General features: G+C 41.3%; 1 protein-coding gene across 1 annotated transcript in view; it reads left to right on the top strand.

Annotated features, from left to right (window-relative positions):
* The window catches only part of trpm7 (transient receptor potential cation channel, subfamily M, member 7), a 121,471-nt gene that overhangs the window by 15,176 nt on the left and 86,599 nt on the right, over positions 1-19,696 (top strand). Inside the window, exons 4-10 of the mRNA XM_043674578.1 lie at positions 3,175-3,373; positions 5,751-5,964; positions 6,372-6,496; positions 6,601-6,772; positions 8,897-9,071; positions 13,904-14,027; positions 16,545-16,617. Of these exons, the coding sequence (XP_043530513.1) occupies positions 3,230-3,373; positions 5,751-5,964; positions 6,372-6,496; positions 6,601-6,772; positions 8,897-9,071; positions 13,904-14,027; positions 16,545-16,617 (1,027 nt within the window). The 5' untranslated portion in view covers positions 3,175-3,229. The remainder of the gene's footprint in view (positions 1-3,174; positions 3,374-5,750; positions 5,965-6,371; positions 6,497-6,600; positions 6,773-8,896; positions 9,072-13,903; positions 14,028-16,544; positions 16,618-19,696) is intronic.

The raw sequence follows: 19,696 nt of genomic DNA on the forward strand, positions 1-19,696 counted from the left end.
GGACAGACTCCCTCCGGCCACCTCACCATGTCACAACTCACCTAGTCCAACACTACCAGCAGGGCCATCAACTCCCACCCTCACTCATTCCCTCCCTTTCTCCCATTCCAGGAGAAGGAGCCTGGAATAGGACAGAAAAGGCCAACCCGGGTGATGGAGTGGCGGATATCCGTTCCCTCATCCCCCTACCCTGATATGTGGAGAGGATCCTGGAGAGCTCCGGAGAAGACCAGGAGGCCTTGTGTGGAGATTCGGAAACATCCACGTCCCACCAACCGAATAAAGGAGCAGAGTTCAGTAAAGAGCAATTCTCAATTCAAACCTGCTGTCAGTTCCAACCTCATCTCTCTCACTCGCAGAAGAACAGATACCCCATTGGACAGAGATGCAGGCATTGAAATACACAGACGTATTGGTAAATACCCCAAAATCCACAAACCTGACTGCCCCGTCGCGCTTTCCCCCGTCGCCTTTCCCCCCGTCGCCTTCCCCCTGTTGGACTATAACCTGGAGTTGTGATTTTTAACTTTGTATACCCCAGTCCAACACCAGCTTCTCCATCATTACAAAAATAAAGCATTTAGAGTGGTGGGAGCTAATTTGACAGAGAAATACCTTCTGTCATTAGATCTATGTGGCACATGGGTACCCATGTATTTGAAGGACAAAGCATGTTAAACTAATAATGTCATTGATTGTGATACTGATCTGACCATTGACATAACACACTCGCAGTATTTAGATCTCAATGTGCGGCTGTACTTTGTAAGGACAAAATTCATAACAAAAGCTTAAAAGGCTTTGAGTATCTGAATCTCCAGTTTTTCTTTCTTAGATGCCAGTGACCGTTTTGATGTCTTGTCACAATTTTTCATTGACAGTAAATTCTAGAATTTAAAAAGTTGCTGATTTACTGGACTATGCCTTTGTGCAGTGTGGGTAGCTGCTGCTTGGCGCTGGAGTATCCTATTGGGTGTAGAATTCCAACCTGCTAAAAGGACAAGATGCCAACTGCCTCAGAAAGGTGCACTTTTGTGCTTGTACTTGCAATTGCAAAAAACAAGTATATTTTGGAGCTTCTCTTTAATGCAACACTTGGCAAAGTGACCTCTGTTCGCCGACGTTAAAATTAAATGATCTGACACCTGTAAGCACTGGCACCTTACAATTGGAAGATGGATGGTTTAGAAACTGGTTTAACATGATTCATTTCAAACAGATAAGCCATAATTTAGCATTTGGCATGTGTGTTCCTTGAAGTTCTGGCAGTCAGCCAAACAGAATAATATATTAACAAGATTCTAAATCAAGCTTGCTGCTTGGCAAGGTACTGTTGATTAGGGGGGAAAAAAAAACCTTGCATGTGTATGGTGCTTTTCATAACCTTGGGGTATCCAAAAACACACTGCATTCAAATCAATTATAGAATCAATAAAAGTTATAATGCAGAAGATTGTTAATAAAGCTTGTTGCTTCTGTATAGATGCTAAGCTCTGCAATTAAAGCTATCTATTCTAATCACATTTTTTTCTGATTTCATCACCTTTTTAGAGGTTTACCTTTTCAAATACTTCCTTAAATGATCACCTCCATCTCAGTGTTAAAGGCATACCATGCTGTAATAATCCTTGGTGAAAAATTCTCATCTTGGCTTTTGCTACATCTAAACCTGATAATTCCAATGCACTCCTGGCTGGTCATCCACTTTGTAGCCTTTGTGAACTTCAGCTTATCCAGAGTTCGGCTTACTGTGTCATAACTTGCATGAAGCCTCAATCATCTATTTTTCGCTGCTCATTAACATATGCCAGCTCCTAATTCAGCAACAACTCAATTATAAACTCTCATCCTTGTTTCAATACTGTCTATGGTCTTGTCCTTCTTTCTAATCATCTCGAACTCCACAACTCTCAAATCTGTGCTGCTGCCATTCTGACCTTTTTTTTTATTCAGTTCCTTTTTTAGTAGCTTCATCATTGGTGGTTATGTCTTCTGCTGCTACATCCCTGAGCACTGGACCTCCCTAAATCCACCGCTTTCCCCTGCGCACACCCCAGCTCTGACAAATATATCTTTTTGACCAAACTTTGGTTGCTTGGCTTCATATTGCCTGAAGAGGATCTGGAGCAAATTTTGCTCTATAATGCCTCTGGATGATTTATCAGACATAATGTTATTTACTTATTTCTTAGTGATTTAAACCCAGAGTCTATGCTCCCTTGTTAGTGTTCTTTCAACCAGTGGAAATAATTCTGCAATTGTATCAGTCTTCATTTTGAAAATCTTTTGGAACCATCCATAACCTACTCTGCTCCAATTTTAAGAGATCCCAACTGTTTGAAGCTACAGTTTCATATGACAGTGCGCAAATATCTTGCCCCACTCATGCCATATCCTAAATAATGTCTCCACTGCTTATTCTAGAATTTAATTTTAATTTTTTTTCTTTGTCTTCCACCAGTGTAAAGGTATGTGTGCATGCACTCATATCTCTCTTTTTCAGGTTAAAGCAAAACCTAGCCATTAATATTATGCTTTTCTTCACTGTTGTTGACCCAAGATATACATTGAATTGAATTGAATGGCATTTGCCATCCACCTTCCCTTCTATCTGTATTCATCCTCAGTTTGTCCTGTTGTCTAACTTGACACTGACAGATTCCACTTCAACGTATATCCAAAATATACTGTTGTGATTAAATTACTTTGAATGAAAATGAAAGATCTTTTCTCAATTTCAACAAAATTACTTCCATAGATATAAAAAATTATCAGTGAAGCTGGGGAGAGGGTGAAAGTGGTGGAGAGTGCCCTAAGTTGGTGTATAGTCATGGTTTAAACTGCTTATAGTTTTAATTGAATGAGGGTCCCTTAAGTGCCTGAATTTTGATAAGTGTTATAGTTAATAAATTATGATTATATCATCTCCAATCTGCCTACTAAAGTTTGTTTTTCTCCATGCTTAGAACGTCTGTATTTAAATTATGCATATTCTATCAACTTGACAGATGGGTAATGACTGAAAATTGTAGATTTGATTTAAGTTGAGGTATTTTTATGAAAGGTAATTTTGGAATTTGCAAGATACCTTTTCCAAAACCTTTTTTACTTGGAGTAGGTCATGACATGTTGCACTTACAAAGCCTTAATTCATGATCATCTGCATTCTGACAGGTGTTGTTGTGGACGCCTCGTCCGGCAGCATCTTGGCTTCACTGCAAGCCTGGCAATGAAGTATTCCGACGTAAAATTGGGTGAGACTGAAAACTTGGAGAAAGAGGAATGGTCAGTGGAAAAACATACTAATGAGAGTCCGACAGATGCTTATGGAGTTATTAACTTTCAGGGAGGGTCGCATTCTTACAGGGCTAAGGTTGGTAGAATTTGAGTTCTGTTTCTTTATAGATGTATTAAGTTAGTCAAGTGATTCTTTACACCATAGTTGATTTTGTGTCAATTTAGTGAGGTACTTGTTCTGGTATCTGCAGTCAAAATGTTACCTTGAATATGAGATGCTGCCTAATTTCAGTTGTCCAGCTGTGGGAATGACAAATTTTTAAAGCCCTTTAGAAGGAAAAGTCATATGACAAGTTTTATTTTCCAACTGAAGGAAGTTGATTCTCATCTGTCAAATATTCGTATTCAATAAACCTAACCTACAGTGACTAATGAATACTCTACTGTAGTGATTCATTTTCTGTTTGGTCAAGCTCACTTGTAATAAAAATTTCTGAGGGTAGCATGTTTTTGTGAATTATGTTTGTTGATAAATTTAGTGAAATTCTTCACCTTTGAAGAGGCAGCAACATACTTGAATCATGAATTTGTAAGAAAATGCAGAACATGCACAGATTTTGGTTTTCAACAGAAGTAACTTTTCTTACTGTATATACTCGAGTATAGGTTGATCTCAGATCCACCCCTTATTTTGACTAAAACATCTTGTATTTTCCATATAATCTCTTATAAAAGTTGACCCTACTATATCCCATTAAATCGCATTTATTCATTCATTCTGGTAAATCTGTTCATTGCTCTTTGTTTACTATATCGCATCTCTATTCATTCATTCATGACTACTTACTGCACTTGGTTTACCACTGCACACTTTGATTCATTCATTCATTCAGACCGATACCAACTCTATCGGTACTTATCGCACTTTGTTCACTATACATGCAAAAGTTAATATTGCTAAAATGTTAATCATTTTAATTGTGCCATCATGTCTGAATGAAAGTGAGATATATTCGCTACATACCAATATATCATTAATTCTTTTACAAGTTTGTTAATGTTGTTGAGGTTCATAACAAAGGAGAGTAAATGGAGGGGGGGAATGGAAGAATTTGGCGGGAAAATTCAAGACGCTTACATATTCCGAATTTAATGTTTAATTTTCAATCTGCCATTATACCAGGCCATGAAGCTGTTGAACAGTGTGATTTTGCAGGATTTCAATGAATCATTGACATGTTAAATTTTCAGATCGGATTCTTGCTTTTATCCGATTATTGCCTTTACCATAATTCATTGTGTTTTTCTTCTTCACCTGAAATTACTTGTGCGATCAAATCAACTTTTGCTAATAATATGGTATTTTGAACTGCAGCCTTAATTTCAGCCCCTCAAAACTTGTACCCATGTATTAGTTGACCCCCTAATTTCATCTTTAAACAGCCACCTTCAAAATTTGACCTATACAGGAGTATATATGGTACTTATTTGTTCATGAGATGTGGGCATCACAGATTGGGGCAGCTAAGATGTTGGTATCGACATGCCTTCTTGAACCACAGTCCATGCATTCGCTGTCCTTGTCCTCCTGGGTGGGAGAGGTTGTGAGTTTGTAGGTTCTATCAGAGGACCCCTGGGTGAGTTATTGTAGATGATTTACACTGTTACTCCTGACTGCCAATGGTGACAGGAGTAATTGTTAAAGCTAGTAGATTAAGTGCCCATCAGTGGGCTGCTTTGTCCTGAAAGGTGTCATTGTTGGAGCTGCACTCATCTGAGCAAATGGATTGCATTCTGTCACGTTCCTAACGTGTGCCTTCCAGAGGAGTCAGGCAGTGCAGAGCTCCAAGTTTCTGATCTCCTTTTGATTGTAGGTTTGCATGTTTTCTGTTATGTAATAAAAGGTATACCTAATGTTGCGAGAGCCTGAAATTCTGTTTTGAAAGTCAAACATAATATTATGTTCTTCTGCACATTCAGCCCTGAGGAAGGGTTTGAGAATGGTTACTTTGGAGGCCTTCATAAGTATAAGCTTGAATCAGCTGCTTGGAGGTACCTGATAGTAGCCCACAGCAGCTCGCTCCTCCACCGCCGCTCCCTCACCACCAGACGCCTGGAGGAAGAACGCCTCATCTTCCGCCTCGGAACACTTCAACCCCAGGGAATCAGCTGCTTGGAGGTACCTGATAGTAGCCCACAGCAGCTCGCTTAATCTTGTTCACTTCTGTTGTAGTTGAACTCCATTCATGTAGATAGTTGTCTTTGACAGCCTGGAAGAGCGAGTGTGATTCTGATTTCTCAAAGGGCTTCCTGTACAATGAGTTACTTTGAAATGCAGTCACTGACAATTAATTTAGAGTTGGCCAAGTGAGGAGTTGATTAATGTATTGTGTGAATCCTATTGTAATAAAGATTGAAGTTAAATTTGTGATAATGAACAAAAAGATTTTTTTTCCATTTGGGAATTGTGTGCAACTGACCAATATCCATCTCTTTTTATTGAAATGGCATAGTATGCACGACTGTCCTATGACACAAAGCCTGAAGCTATTTTAAGACTAATGCTGAAAGAATGGCAAATGGAATTACCTAAACTTGTCATCTCCGTACATGGAGGAATGCAAAACTTTGAACTTCATCCACGCATTAAGCAGGTTGTTGGGAAAGGCTTAATCAAAGCAGCCGTGACCACAGGAGCCTGGATTCTAACTGGAGGAGTGAATGCAGGTATTTCAAAAAGAAATGCTAAACAATTGACAGGGTGATTGAATCCTAACCAAGCCATTGGCCAGCAGTAATGTTCTGTCGAATTCCTCACTTGCCTGGTACCTTAACTGATTTTTGCATGTAAATAAAAGGGTGAGTGAAGAGTTAGACCTGCATAATCCATCTGTACCTGTAAATTCACTAAAAGCATTTTTAGTAGTTATTTTAAATAAGTCATGCTCCATTGATGTTGATCATCTAAAGCTATGTTTGCTACTGATTGGAAAACATTAAAATGGGCCATGGTTTCCAATATTGAAAGGAGTATATGTGCATAATATGAGTCCACTTAATTTTTGGTCTGCTCATTGAGCAAAACCAGTTTGAACTCTTCCATCTGCTATTATTTAAATATTGCTTCCTTCTAGGTGTTGTGAAGCATGTTGGTGATGCACTGAAAGAACACATTTCACGTTCATCTCGGAAGATTTGCACAATTGGAATTTCCCCTTGGGGTGTGATTGAAAATAGGAATGATCTTATTGGAAGAGATGTGAGACCATGACATTTCAATTGAAGTTCAGCATTGTTGAATTTTAAGTCCTTTTCTTAAAAAAAAATATTTTCATGTAACTCGATATTTCTCTTAATTTGCAGGTTATCGCCCCATACCAGACATTACTGAACCCTCTGAGTAAGCTGAATGTTCTAAACAGTTTGCATTCCCATTTTATTTTGGTTGATGATGGAACAGTTGGGAAGTATGGCGCTGAAGTAAGGCTTCGGAGGGAGCTGGAAAAACACATCAGTCTTCAGAAGATTCATGCAAGTGAGTTCAGACATTCCCAGACCAAGGAATGGCAAATATTGAACAATAATTTGTAGATATAGATTAATAGTCTGGAGTCTTGTTCACTTGTCATTTGAGTTACCCAATTAGAATATGAAATTAGGAAAGAATCTATAATTGTACAGTTTACGGGTACCAGTTTAACACTCTTGGCTATGTAGCCAGTTTGTGATGCAGGGCAATGGGAAAAGCATGAGTACAATTCCAACACTAACTGAGGTTACTATGAAGGATTCTCCTTCTCAACATCTCCCCTCAGCTGAGGAATGGTAACCCTCCAGTTAAATCGCCACCAGTTGACTTAGTGTCTCTAATGAGAACTTTATGGGAACTTTATCTGTATTTTTGTGTGGGTAACTCATTTGAGCAAACCACTTCAGTGTTCATTTGATCATGATTAGGGATAATCAACATGGATTTGTGCATGGGAAATCATGTCTCACAAACTTGATTGAGTGTTTTGAAGAAGTAACAAAGAGGATTGATGAGGGCAGAGCAGTGGTCTTGATATATATGGACTTCAGTCAAGTATTTGACGAGGTTCCCCATTGGAGACTGGTTAGCAAGGTTAGATGTCATGGAGTACAGGAAAAACTAGCCATTTGGATACAGAAGTGGCTCAAAGGTAGAAGACAGAGGGTGGTGGTTGAAGGTTGTTTTTCAGACTGGAAGCCTGTGACCAGTGGAGTGCCACAAGGATCGGTGTTCGTTCCACTACATTTCGTCATTTATATAAATGATTTAGATGTAAGCATAAGAGGTATAGTTAGTAAGTTTGCAAATGACACCAAAATTGGAGGTGTAGTGGACAGCGAAGAAAGTTACCTCAGATTACAACAGGATCTTGATCAGATGGGCCAGTGGGCTGAGGAATGGGAAGATGGAGTTTAATTTAGATAAATGCAAGGTGTTGCATTTTGGGAAAGCAAATCTTAGCAGGACTTATACACTTAATGGTAAGGTCCTAGAGAGTGTTGTTGAACAAAGAGACCTTGGAGTGCAAGTTCATGGCTCTTTGAAAGTAGAGTTGCAGGTCGATAGGCTAGTGAACAAGACGTTTGGTATGCTTTTCTTTATTGGTCAGAGTATTGAGTATAGGAGTTGGGAGGTCATGTTGCGTCTATACAGGACATTGGTTCGGCTACTGTTGGAATATTGTGTGCAATTCTGGTTTCCTTCCTATCAGAAGGATGTTGTGAAACTGGAGAGGGTTCAGAAAAGACTTACAAGGATGTTGCCAGGGTTGGAGGATTTGAGCTATGGGGAGAGGTTGAATGGGCTGAGGCTGTTTTCGCTGGAGCCTCGGAGGCTGGGGGGTGACCATTTAGAGGTTTATAAAATCGTGTGGGGTATGGATAGGATAAATAGACAAGGTCTTTTCCCCAGGATGGGAGAGTCTAGAGGGCATAGTTTTAGGGTGAGAGGGGAAAGATATAAAAGAGACCTAAGGGACATCTTTTTCACACAGAGGGTGGTACGGGTGTGGAATGAGCTGCCAGAGGAAGTGGTGGAGGCTGGTACAATTGCAACATTTAAAAGGCATCTGGATGGTTTTATGAATCAGAAGGGTTTGGAGGATATGGGCCAGGTGCTGGCAGGTGGGACTAGGTTGAGTTGGGATATCTGGTTAGCATGGACAAGTTGGACCGAAGGGTCTGTTTCCATGCTGTACATCTCTATGACTATATGTCTGGGAGACAGTTTAAAAGTTATTTAAACAAGAAGCTCAATTTTAGAATGTTTTCTTACAGCTACATTGAGCAGTGTCTTTTGGGATGATGAATACTATTATTTGATCTTCACCTCCAGCCCACACAGCATTTTCAGTATCACAATGGTATTGATCCTGGTGCCTTATATATTTGCTTCTTGCTCAGCAGCGTGCAGCTGGTAATGACTTTTTCAAGAGGCTCCTGGATGCAAACTAATTTCTTTAGGTATACTTTGTACTTGTCTCTGATCGTGTCAGATCATCACATTTTTACTCTAGTTTGCCATTCATATGAATTAGTATCTTCTTACAAAAGTACTTTTATTCTCCTTCTGACCTCTAAGCATGAGTAAAAATAAAATTTCTTTGTTAATGTTGTTGCCTTTTCGCAGGAATTGGCCAAGGTGTACCAGTTGTTGCTTTGATATTTGAAGGTGGCCCTAATGTAATCCCCACTGTGTTGGAATATCTCCTGGAGAACCCCCCAGTTCCTGTTGTGGTGTGTGAAGGAACGGGTCGGGCTGCAGATCTTCTGGCCTACATGCATAAACAGACTGAGGAGGGAGGGTAAGAAACTGACTTTTAATCTATGCATGAGCATAGCATTTGACAGTATGGAGAAATGAATGTGGTGTACTTGTATGTTAATTAATGTTGAACCAATCTACTTATTTAAGTTGTCTGAATCTGAAATAAAGCAGGAACTGCTGGAAACACTCAGCAATTCAGGCAGCGTATATGGAAGGGTCAACAATTGACTTTTCAGATTAATGACTTATCAGAACTCTTCTTTTCTTTCCCCATCTATGTGTTATTGTTCATGGATATAGGAGCAGAATGAGGCCATTTGGCCCATTAAGTCAGCTCCATCATTTGATCAAGGCTGATATGCTCCTCACCCCATTTTCCTGCCTTCGCTCCATATCCCTTCAACCTGTTCAGAGTCCAAGTGTGGTGCTGGAAAAGCACATCAGGTGAGGCAGCATCCAAGGAGCAGAAGAGTCAACGTTTCGGGTATAAGCCCCTCCTCAGGAATGTGGGCAGGGACCCTAGGGGTGCTGAGAGATAAAAAGGAAGAGGGTGGGGCTGGGGGGAAGGTAGCTAGGAACTCGATAGGTAGATGAAGGTGGGAGAGTGATAGGTTGGAGCGGTTAGTGGGAAGGAAGATAGGACAGTTCAAGAGGGCAGTGTCGAGTTGGAGGGTTGTATCTGGGATAAGGTGGAGGGAGGAGAGATGAGGAAACTGGTGAAATTGACATTGATTCCATGAGGTTGGAGGGTCCCAAGGCCTAAGATGAAGTGTTATTTCTTCAGACATCGGGTGGCTAGGATTTGGTGGTGGAGGATGCTCAGGACTTCCATGTCCTTGGCAGAACTGGAAGTTGTGGGGTGGGGTCGAAGGTTCGGCCACAGGGCGGTGGGGTTGTTTGGCGCACGTGTCCCAGGGATGTTCCCTGAAACATTCTGAGAGTTAGCGTCTTGTCTCCCCAATGTAGAGGAGACCACATCAAGAGCAACTGACACAGTAGATGAGGTGTTTGGAGGTGGAGGAAAATCTGTGTTGTCTGTGGAAGGATCCTTTTGGGCCTTGGATGGAGGTAAGGGGGGAGGTGTGGGCACAGGTTTTGCACTTCCTGCGGTGGCAGGGGAAGGTGCCAGGAGGAGAGGGTGGGTTAGTGAGGTGTGTGGATCTATTGAGGGAGTCGTGGAGGGAATGGTCTCTGCAGAATGCTGAGGGGTGGGGAAGGAAATATATCTCTGGTGGTGGGGTCTGACTGTAGGTCGCTGAAATGGCAGAGGATGATGCTTTGTATCCGGAGATTAGTGGAGTGGAAGGTGAGAACCATGGGGCTTCTATCCTTGTTGCAGTTGGAGGAGTGGGGTTCAAGGGCAGAGGTGTGGGAAGTTGAAGAAATGTGCTGGAGGGCATTGTTGACCATGTGGGAGAGGAAATTGTGGTCCTTGAAGTAAGAGACCAGAAGGTATGTTCTAGAGTGGAATTGGTCCTCCTGGGAGCAGTTATGGCAGAGGTGGAGGAATTGGGACTAAGGAATAGTGTTTTTACAGGAAGATGCGGTGGATGGAGATACAGTCCAGGTAGCTTTGGAAGTCGGGTTTGAAGTAGATGTCCATGTTGAGTTGGTCGCCGGAAATGGAGATGGAGAGATCCTGGAAGGGGAGGGAGGTATCCAAATAGTCCAGGTGAACTGAAAGGTGTTCGTAAAGTTGATGAACTGTTCAGTCTCCTTGAGGGAGCATGAGGTCAGTAAGCTCATCCACCCTGCAGTCCCCATTCCACATAGTGAGCAAGGTTCTTGAACTTGTTGGACAAGGGCTGAGGCTCCTGTAACTCTAGCTCCTAGATATCTTGACCTACCTCACCCACAACCACACCCTCCTGTCCTTGACCACTGGCTGAATTAGAGTTAGTTAGTCTAAGGGGTGTGACTGTCTCCTGAAGCACAGTGTCCAGGTAACTCTTCCCCCTCGCTGATGAGTCGCAATGTTTGAAGCTCAGACTCCAGCTCATTGACTCTAGATCATTGACTCTGAGCTGGAGTTCCTTGAGCAACTAACATTTACTACAGACGTGGTCACCTGGAATGATAATGGAGTCCACCAACACCCACATCATACAGGAACAATACATCAATTGACCCTCATCTTTATTTAAATTAAGCTTTGAAATGTTAAAAAAATTGTTTTAATATCTCTGCATATTACCTCAGTCTAAACGCAAGTTGCAACCAGTTTTGTCTCTGTGACATCTTCAGTGCTTTGGAGTCTCCTGTGAAGCGCTGCTGTATTGTCTTTTCTGGAATTTATTTGGTTGCATTCATGCTGCTTCTGGTTGCCAGTTACATGGTTGGTTGTAATGGCTGGTATATTGGGTCTCGGTCTGTGTGCTTATTGATGGAATGCATGGATAAGTGCCATGCTTCTAGAAATTCCCTGGCTGTCCTCTGTTTAGCTTGTCCTCTGTGTTGTCCCAGTCAAATTTGTGGTCCTTGTCATCTGTCTATATGGCTACTAGGGACAGCTGGTTGTTTAGTGGCTAGTTGGTGTTCATGGGTACGAATTGCTAGTTGTCTGCTTGTTTGTACTATATAGTGTTTTGTGCAGTCTTTGCATGGAATCTTATAAATTACGTTAGTCATGCACATAATGGATATAGGGTCTCTTGTCCTGGTGAGGTGTTGTCTGAATGTGGCTGTCATTTTATGGGCTGTCATGAATCCCAATGGTGGGGGAAGTCTGGCTGTTAGTTCTGAGACTTTTTAAAAAAATATAAGCTAGCATGTTGGGTCATGGCATGTCCTTGTCGTGTTGTTTGTCGCTTCGGCATCTGTGGAAGTTACAGGGATATCCATTCTTTAGAGATCATCATCTTCGCTTTGCAGGTCGGGAGTGCTGCAGTGTGTTATAGCCCTTTTGAACAGGATCCTAATGCAGCTTCTGTTGTGTGTGTTTGGGTGGTTGCTATTGTAGTTTAGGATCTGGTCCATGTGTGGCTTTCCTGTACAGTTTTGTAGTGCATTCACTTTTTTGTGTTCTTGCTACATCACATCCCCAGGAATGGGAGTTGATTGTTGGCTTCCTCCTCTTGTAAATCTGATCCCTGTCAACATGGTGTTGATAATCCAGTGTGTTTTTGATTTCTGTTCTCTTAATAATTAAAAAAGTATCATTCAAGTATCTGATCCAGAGTTTGGTTAGCCTAGTTGCCATACACACAGATGACTAGGACCACAAATTTGACTGGGACAGCACAACGATCATAGGTCAAGCTAAACAGAGGACAGAGAATTTCTAGAAGCATGGCACTCATCAATTCAACACATTCAAATTTAGCAGACTCCCTACTAACTAATCAAATCACAGTCCTCCTTTGACGTCATTTTTCAGTTTCCCCCTCAGAATCAGAAACCCTTACCTTCCCAGGCTGCTCTCCGTTCTGTTCCCCTCAGCACCACTGATGAAGGTTTGTGAAACTGAACATTCGAAATTTAGTACTTCATGAAAAGTTAAAACACAAAGGTTATTGTTCTGAAGTATGTATCTTTTCTGTACGTGAGCCACTTAACTGTGATCCTACTCCTCTACTTACTCATCCAATACTCCCTCATCCAATATCCTTTTGAAACAGTTATAATTTCATTCAAAATAAAGAGGAAGCTCCTTCCTTAGAATAATGAGCATGTAGAATTCTCCTCCATGCAAGGCTATAGAAACCAAGTCACGCAGCACAGAAGAGCTCCATCAAGTGTGTCTCGACACTAATCCTACTTCCCAGCACTTGGATCACAGCCTTGAGTGGTATGACATTTCAAGTGCTCACCCACGTACTTTCTAAAGATTGTGAAGTTCCCCACCTCAACTCCCCTCTCAGGCAGTGCATTCTACACCCCCACCACACTCTGGGTGATAAGATCTGGAATGCACTGCCGGGAAGGGGAATTGAGGTGGGGAACTTTACAGCCTTTAAAAAGTACATGGGTGAGCACTTGAAATGTCACAATGTATTCGAGGGGGCAAAAAAAAATTTTTAGACACTAAACATGTTAAGGATATGAGGGGAGAGTGGGAGTATGGCCTTGAAACGGGATCATATTGAATAGCAGAACAGCTGAATGGCCTAAATGGCCCATTCCTGCTCCAGTTTTCCAGATTTAAAACTTTCTTCATGCTAGTACAACTCATCATTTTCTTAAAGACTACTCTCGTCCCATCTAATAACCCCCTTGGCTACAGTGAAGTAATATCTAAATGCTCAAATTAGTTAATATTGCCAGTAAACAAAGGGAAGTAATAGAGGATTTTATAAAAATGCTAAAGGTGGGTGAATTATTCTCATCAATTGATCTAAATCGAGCTAACCGTGATTAACACAAATGGTATATAACCAATTGGAACTATATACCACACCCCCCCACTTACTTGCTTACATGCATGCACGCGCGCGCACACACACACACGCGATAGTTTTTTTGAAGTATTGATCTGGAGTATTTTTGTTAGGTGAACAACTCACCTGTTTGAGGAGAAAGTGAGGTCTGCAGATGCTGGAAATCAGAGCTGAAAATGTGTTGCTGGAAAAGCGCAGCAGGTCAGGCAGCATCCAAGGAACAGGAGAATCGACGTTTCGGGCACTTGACGTTCCTTCCACCTATTGCATTTCCAACGCCCCTCCCCCAAGTCCCTCCTCCCTACCTTTTATCTTAGCCTGCTGGACACACTTTCCTCATTCCTGAAGAAGGGCTTATGCCCGAAATGTCGATTCTCCTGTTCGTTGGATGCTGCCTGACCTGCTGCGCTTTTCCAGCAGCACATTTTCAACTCACCTGTTCGGTATGGTTCATTGATTTCAGTGTTTAATGGAATTTGTTTGTTCTCCTTAGAATACTTCCAGATGGTTTGGAATTGGAAATTCTCACAACAATCAAAAAAACTTTCAACTTCAGCCAAAGTGAGGCCCATCATCTATTCCAGACTCTGATGGAATGTATGAAGGCGAGGGAACTTGTAAGTTTTGTCACAAATTACTGTGGTGGCCTGGATGGTGCAGTGTATTCCTCGCTGTATTTCTCAGATTCGTGTTTGAATCCAATCCATACTAATTGAACGCACTATGTCTGTATTCGAATTATCTTTAGATGAGTTTTGTCATTTCTCTCTCAATGCAAAATTTGAGTATTTCACCTCACATTTAAAAACATATCAGATGTTGATGGCGAAGCTACAACTGTAGGGTGCTCAGGGTAGCTTACAATGTAGCTGCAGAATACATTATAACAAAGCAAGAAGGGCATTTAACCAAACTATCCTTAATGGCTCCCAGATTGTAAAATGAACAGCCATATATAACCTTTCTTCCTTTAAAACTTAGCACAGTTTTTTTGTTCTTCTATAATCACCAATTGTCTGTTCTATTGACTCCTACTTATTTTGTTTTTATGGAAGTTCTTGGTTTCCCTCTTTCTGTCAGCCTTAATTTCAAATTGTCCCACTGCTTAAATATTGTACTCCATCCTCCCCCTGCAAGCAGCTAAGTTCTAGCGTCAGTGATCTTTTAAACTCAGGACCGAGCCTCTTTGTGACTTCCTCTTATCATGGAGAACAAAACAGAGCTGTCTCCTCCAGGTGCACCGTCGCCTTGGCTGTTCAGTTTCTACCAAGGAGCAGGAGAATCGATGTTTAGGGCAGGGCTTATGCCCGAAATGTCGATTCTCCTGTTCCTTGGATGCTGCCTGACCTGCTGTGCTTTTCCAGCAACACATTTTCAGCTCTGATCTCCAGCATCTGCAGTCCTCACTTTCTCCTCGAAGATTTTAACCTACTGCGAATCCTCTTGCAAGGATGCCTTCCTTGAAGAAGCTCTCTTCCTCCGAAGGGCTTATGCTCGAAACGTCGATTCTCCTGCTCCTTGGATGCTGCCTGACCTGCTGCGCTTTTCCAGCAACACATTTTCAGTTGTTCAGTTTCATCAGCAAAATCTTCTTTTGGATCGTTAAGCACGTAGCTAACAATGCATCCCATCATTTTATGTAACTGTTTCCTTCCACTGCCTGTGAATATTTAGTTTAAAAAACCACACACTACCAGGTTATAGCCCAACAGGTTTATTTGGAAGCACTAGCTTTCGGAGCGCTGCTCCTTCATCAGGTGGACTATAACCTGGTTTTGTGTGATTTTTAACTTTGTACACCCCAGTCCAACACTGGCACCTCCAAATCATGTGAATATTTAATCAGTGATTTTCATGATTGAGCTCAAAGCTTTCTGATCTGCTCTGTTTTACCTCTAGGGCAGTGCCATTTAAATGAATCCATGTTCACACTTGCTGTCTGTCAAATCAAATGACTTTGTTGAAGTTGATCTGCTCCTGATCAGCTCTTTTACACCTGGTCTGTCATTCCCTGGATTTGTTGCGCATCTCGTATCATCATTGGTCATTCCATGCAACCTAGTGGATCACAGCTGAACAGAGTCCAGAGGCATGTATTGGTTTAGGGCTAATGTCAAAGTGTGTATTCTGTGAAATGGGAGAAAAACTAGGCTTTGTTTTCAAAAATGTAGTGAAGGGTAAGAAAGTCTGTGCATTTGTATAGCACTTTCCACCACTTGGGACAATCTAAAGTGTTTTGCAACCATTCAAATGTGCAGTTACTATTGTAATGTCAGAAATGAGGTGTGGAATTTGACTTGGAAATGTAAATATAACTCCTAAACCAAGCCTCATACTTGATAGCTCGTCACTGAAAGATGTTAGCATAATTTCTATCTCCTCCTCATCCAACACCACCTCATGAAAGTCATCATATTCGCATTATTGAAGATGGTGTGTTGAAGAGGCATCTTAAGGAATCAAAATGGCTCTTACGTAGTGGATAATTGTAACCTGAACTGCATCTCTCAACCCATGAAACCCATTACCATGAGTTCCAGGAGGAACAGGCACAGATATAATGTCATCCAGCCTCTTGAATGGGTGCTGAATCAATTAGCGATAAGTCTGAGGTACTAGCAAAGCAAAACTTTGATCTAATCTAATTATGTTCAATGCTTGCGAAAAATTGTCAAGAAATTATTTGTGTGGTTACTTTGGAAAACTTTTCTTGTTTGCTGTACTTGCAGTGTCACTCAGTTAGTGGAGCTGGTTTATCACAATCACATGGTTACTTAGAGATGTATTCATTCATTAAAATTATGATTTGGAGACGCCGGTGTTGGACTGGGGTGTACAAAGTTAAAAATCTCACAACACCAGGTTATAGTCCAACATGTTTAATTGAAAGCACACTAGCTTTCGGAGTGCCTGATGAAAGAGCAGCAGTCCGAAAGCTAGTGCTTCCAATTAAACCTGTTGGACTATAACCTGGTGTTGTGTGATTTTTAACTTCATTAAAATCATTTGTCTGCACAAATAGTTGCTGTAAATTTTTTAATGCTTTTAAATGGAATTTTTCATATAGGAAAACACTCAGGAGAAAAGGATAGACTCTTTCTTATAAATTTTAATCATATTGCATATGATTTCAGATAACTGTTTATCACATTGGAGCTGAGGAGCACCAAGACATAGATGTGGCCATTCTGACAGCACTGTTAAAGGGTAAGTATCCTGGACTTCAGCATCTTTCTGGGTCGATGTAGCTGAAGCATTTTTTTTAAGTCACACATGGGTTGTGCGCTTTGCTGACTGGGCTAGTATTGTTTTTGCCCAGTATATCAACCTCAATTAAGTTGGTGACTAGATGTGTTTATTTGTTAAATAATTCTCGCAAAAGGATATTTAAGAATCAAGATTAAGGTCTTCTAAAATTCTGAAAGGTCAGTTTGCTGCTTGACTTTCTGTAAATGCCGAATTCCTATAGTGTAGAAAGAGGCCATTTGGCCCATTGAGTCAGCACCAACCCTCCAAAGAGCATCCCAACCATACCTCCACCCATCCCTATAAACCCGCATTTTTTTTTTCTGTGGATCACAGACCTAACCTCCACATCCTTGGACACTTCAGGACAATTATGTTTTCCTCAGTATGGCCACTCCGACTACCCTTTTGGACTGTGGGAGTAAATCGGAGCACCCGGAGGAAATTCTCTCAGACATGGGGAGGACATGCAAACTCCACACGGTTGCCCAAGGCTGAAATCGAGTCCAGGTCCCTGGTGCTGTGAGGCAGCAATGCTAACCACTATGCCATCAGAATGCTGATGCTGAGTAATCTTTCACCAATGTCAGAGTGTAACTAAGTTCCTTTCTATCAGCTCAGGTCTTTTTCTCAGGTGTAATAAATCAAGTAATGATGTGGATGCAAGAAATGGGATTCGTGAAATAGTTTGATAGTACATTTCAATAAAATGTACTTTTATCATATAGGTTGCAATCTTAGAAATCTACTGTGGCAACAGAATCATATGTCTGTTTTTATCTCTCATTAACTTAAATTTTATTTAATGAATAAAGGTCAAAGTAGTTTCTGTGCTTTGCAGGTTGAACTTTGCTGTTCAACCTGATTTTGAAGCTCGATATGAGCCCTGGAACCCAAATCTTTCCAAGTTGTGGTGTTAAGCACCATACTTTTAAAATTGTGCTTTCATAATGGGAGTTATGTACAGGCCTCCAAATAGTAGTCAAGATTTGGGGCATAAGATACACCGAGTTAGAAAAAGTGTGGAAGAAAGGCAAGGTTACAGTGATCATGGGGGATTTCAATATGCAGGTGGTTTGAGAAAATCGGATTGGTAATAGATTGCAAGGAAAGGAGTTTGTGGAATGTCAGTGAAATGGTTTTTTTGGAGCAGCTTATGGTGGAGCTCACTAAGGAATAGGAAATACTGGATTTAGTCTTGTGGAGTGAGGCAGACTGGATAAGGGAGCTTAAGGTAAAGGAAACCTTCGCAGGCAGTGATCATAATACAATAGAATTTGAGAGCAAAGAAGGTGAAATCAGATGTAACAGTATTACAGTTGAATAAAGGCAACTGCAGAGGCATGAAGGAGGAGCTGAGGAGAATTAACCAGGAGAGGAGTTTAGCAAGAAAGACAGTGGAACAGCAATGGCAGAGGTTTCTAGCAATAATTTGAGAAATACAGCAGAGATTCATCCTGAGGGAAAAGAAGGATGGTACACGGACGATGAAGCAACTATGGCTGACCAGGGAAGTCAGGAACAGCATAAAAGCAAAAGAGAAAGCATACAGTGTGGCAAAGGGCAGTGGGAAGCCAGAGGTTGGGAAGCTTACAAAGACGGAGGGAGAAGATTAAATATGAGGGTAAGCTAGCTATTAAAAGTAGGAAAGATTGCAAGTGTTTCTTTTTATATTTATATTATAGATATATAATGGCGAAAGAGAGACAAAAGTGGACATTGGGCCATTGGAAAATTATGCTGGAGAAATAACAATGGGGAACAAAGAAATAGCTGAGGAACTGAATAGGTACTTTGCGTGAGTCTTCATGGTGGAAGACATGAGTGAAATCCCAAAAATTCAAGATATTCAGAGAGCAGCGATGAGTACAGTGGTCATCACCAAGGAGAAGGTGCTAGGAAAACTGAAAGGTCTGAAAGTGGATAAATCACCTGGGCCAGATGGATTACACCCTAGAGTTTTGAAGGAGATAGCTGAAGAGAAAGTAGAGGTTTTAGATGTAATCTTTCAGGTTTTGCTGGAGTTAGAGATGTCTTAGAGGACTGGAAAATCATTAATGTAACCCTGCTATTTAAGAAGGGAGTAAAGCAAAAGATGGAAAATTACAAACTGATTAGCCTAACCTCGGTCGTGGGTAAGATTTTGGAATCTATTGGGAAGGATGCGATTTCTGAATACTGGGAAGTGCTCAGTAAAATAGGGTAAAGCCAGCATGGTTTCCTCAAGGGGAGGTCATCCCTGACAAATCTGTTAGAATTCTTTGTGGAGGTAATAAGCTGGTTAGACCAAGGAGAGCCTATGGATGTTATCTACCTGGACTTCAAGAAGGCCTCTGACAGGGTGCCACAAAATGGGCTGCTGAGTAAGGTTAAGGGCCCATAGTGTTAGAGGCAAGGTGCTAGTATGGATAGAAGATTGGCTGTCTGGCAGAAGGCAGAGATTGGGGATAGAAGAGTCCTTCTCAGGATGGCAACTGGTGACTAGTGGTGTTCGTGAAGGTCAGTTTTGGGACTACAACTTTTCACTTTATACATTAAAGATCTGGATGAAGGAACTGAGAGCATTCTGGCTAAATTTGCAGATGATATAAAGATGGGTAGAGGGACAGGTAGCGTTGAGAAGGCAGAGAGGCTGAAGAAAGATTTAGACAAGTCCGGAGAGTGGGCAAAGAGGTGGCAGATGAAATACAATATAGGAAGGTGTGAGGTCATGCACTTTGGTAGGACAAATAAAGGCATAGAATATTTTCTAAATGGCAAGAAAATTGCGAAGTCTGAAGTGCAAAATGACTTCGGAGTTTTAGTCCAGGTTTCTCTTAAGGTAAACTTACAGGTTGAGTCAGTAGTTAGGAAGGCAAATGCAATAGAACATAGAACATAGAAGAATACAGCGCAGTACAGGCCCTTGGGCCCTCGATGTTGCGCCGATCCAAGCCCACCTAAACTACACTAACCCACTATCCTCCATATACCTATCCAATGGCCTCTTAAATGTTGCAATTGTACCAGCCTCCACCATTTCCTCTGGCAGCTCATTCCA

Source organism: Chiloscyllium plagiosum, chromosome 32, assembly GCF_004010195.1.
Source record: "Chiloscyllium plagiosum isolate BGI_BamShark_2017 chromosome 32, ASM401019v2, whole genome shotgun sequence".
Classification (NCBI taxonomy): Eukaryota; Metazoa; Chordata; class Chondrichthyes; order Orectolobiformes; family Hemiscylliidae; genus Chiloscyllium; species Chiloscyllium plagiosum.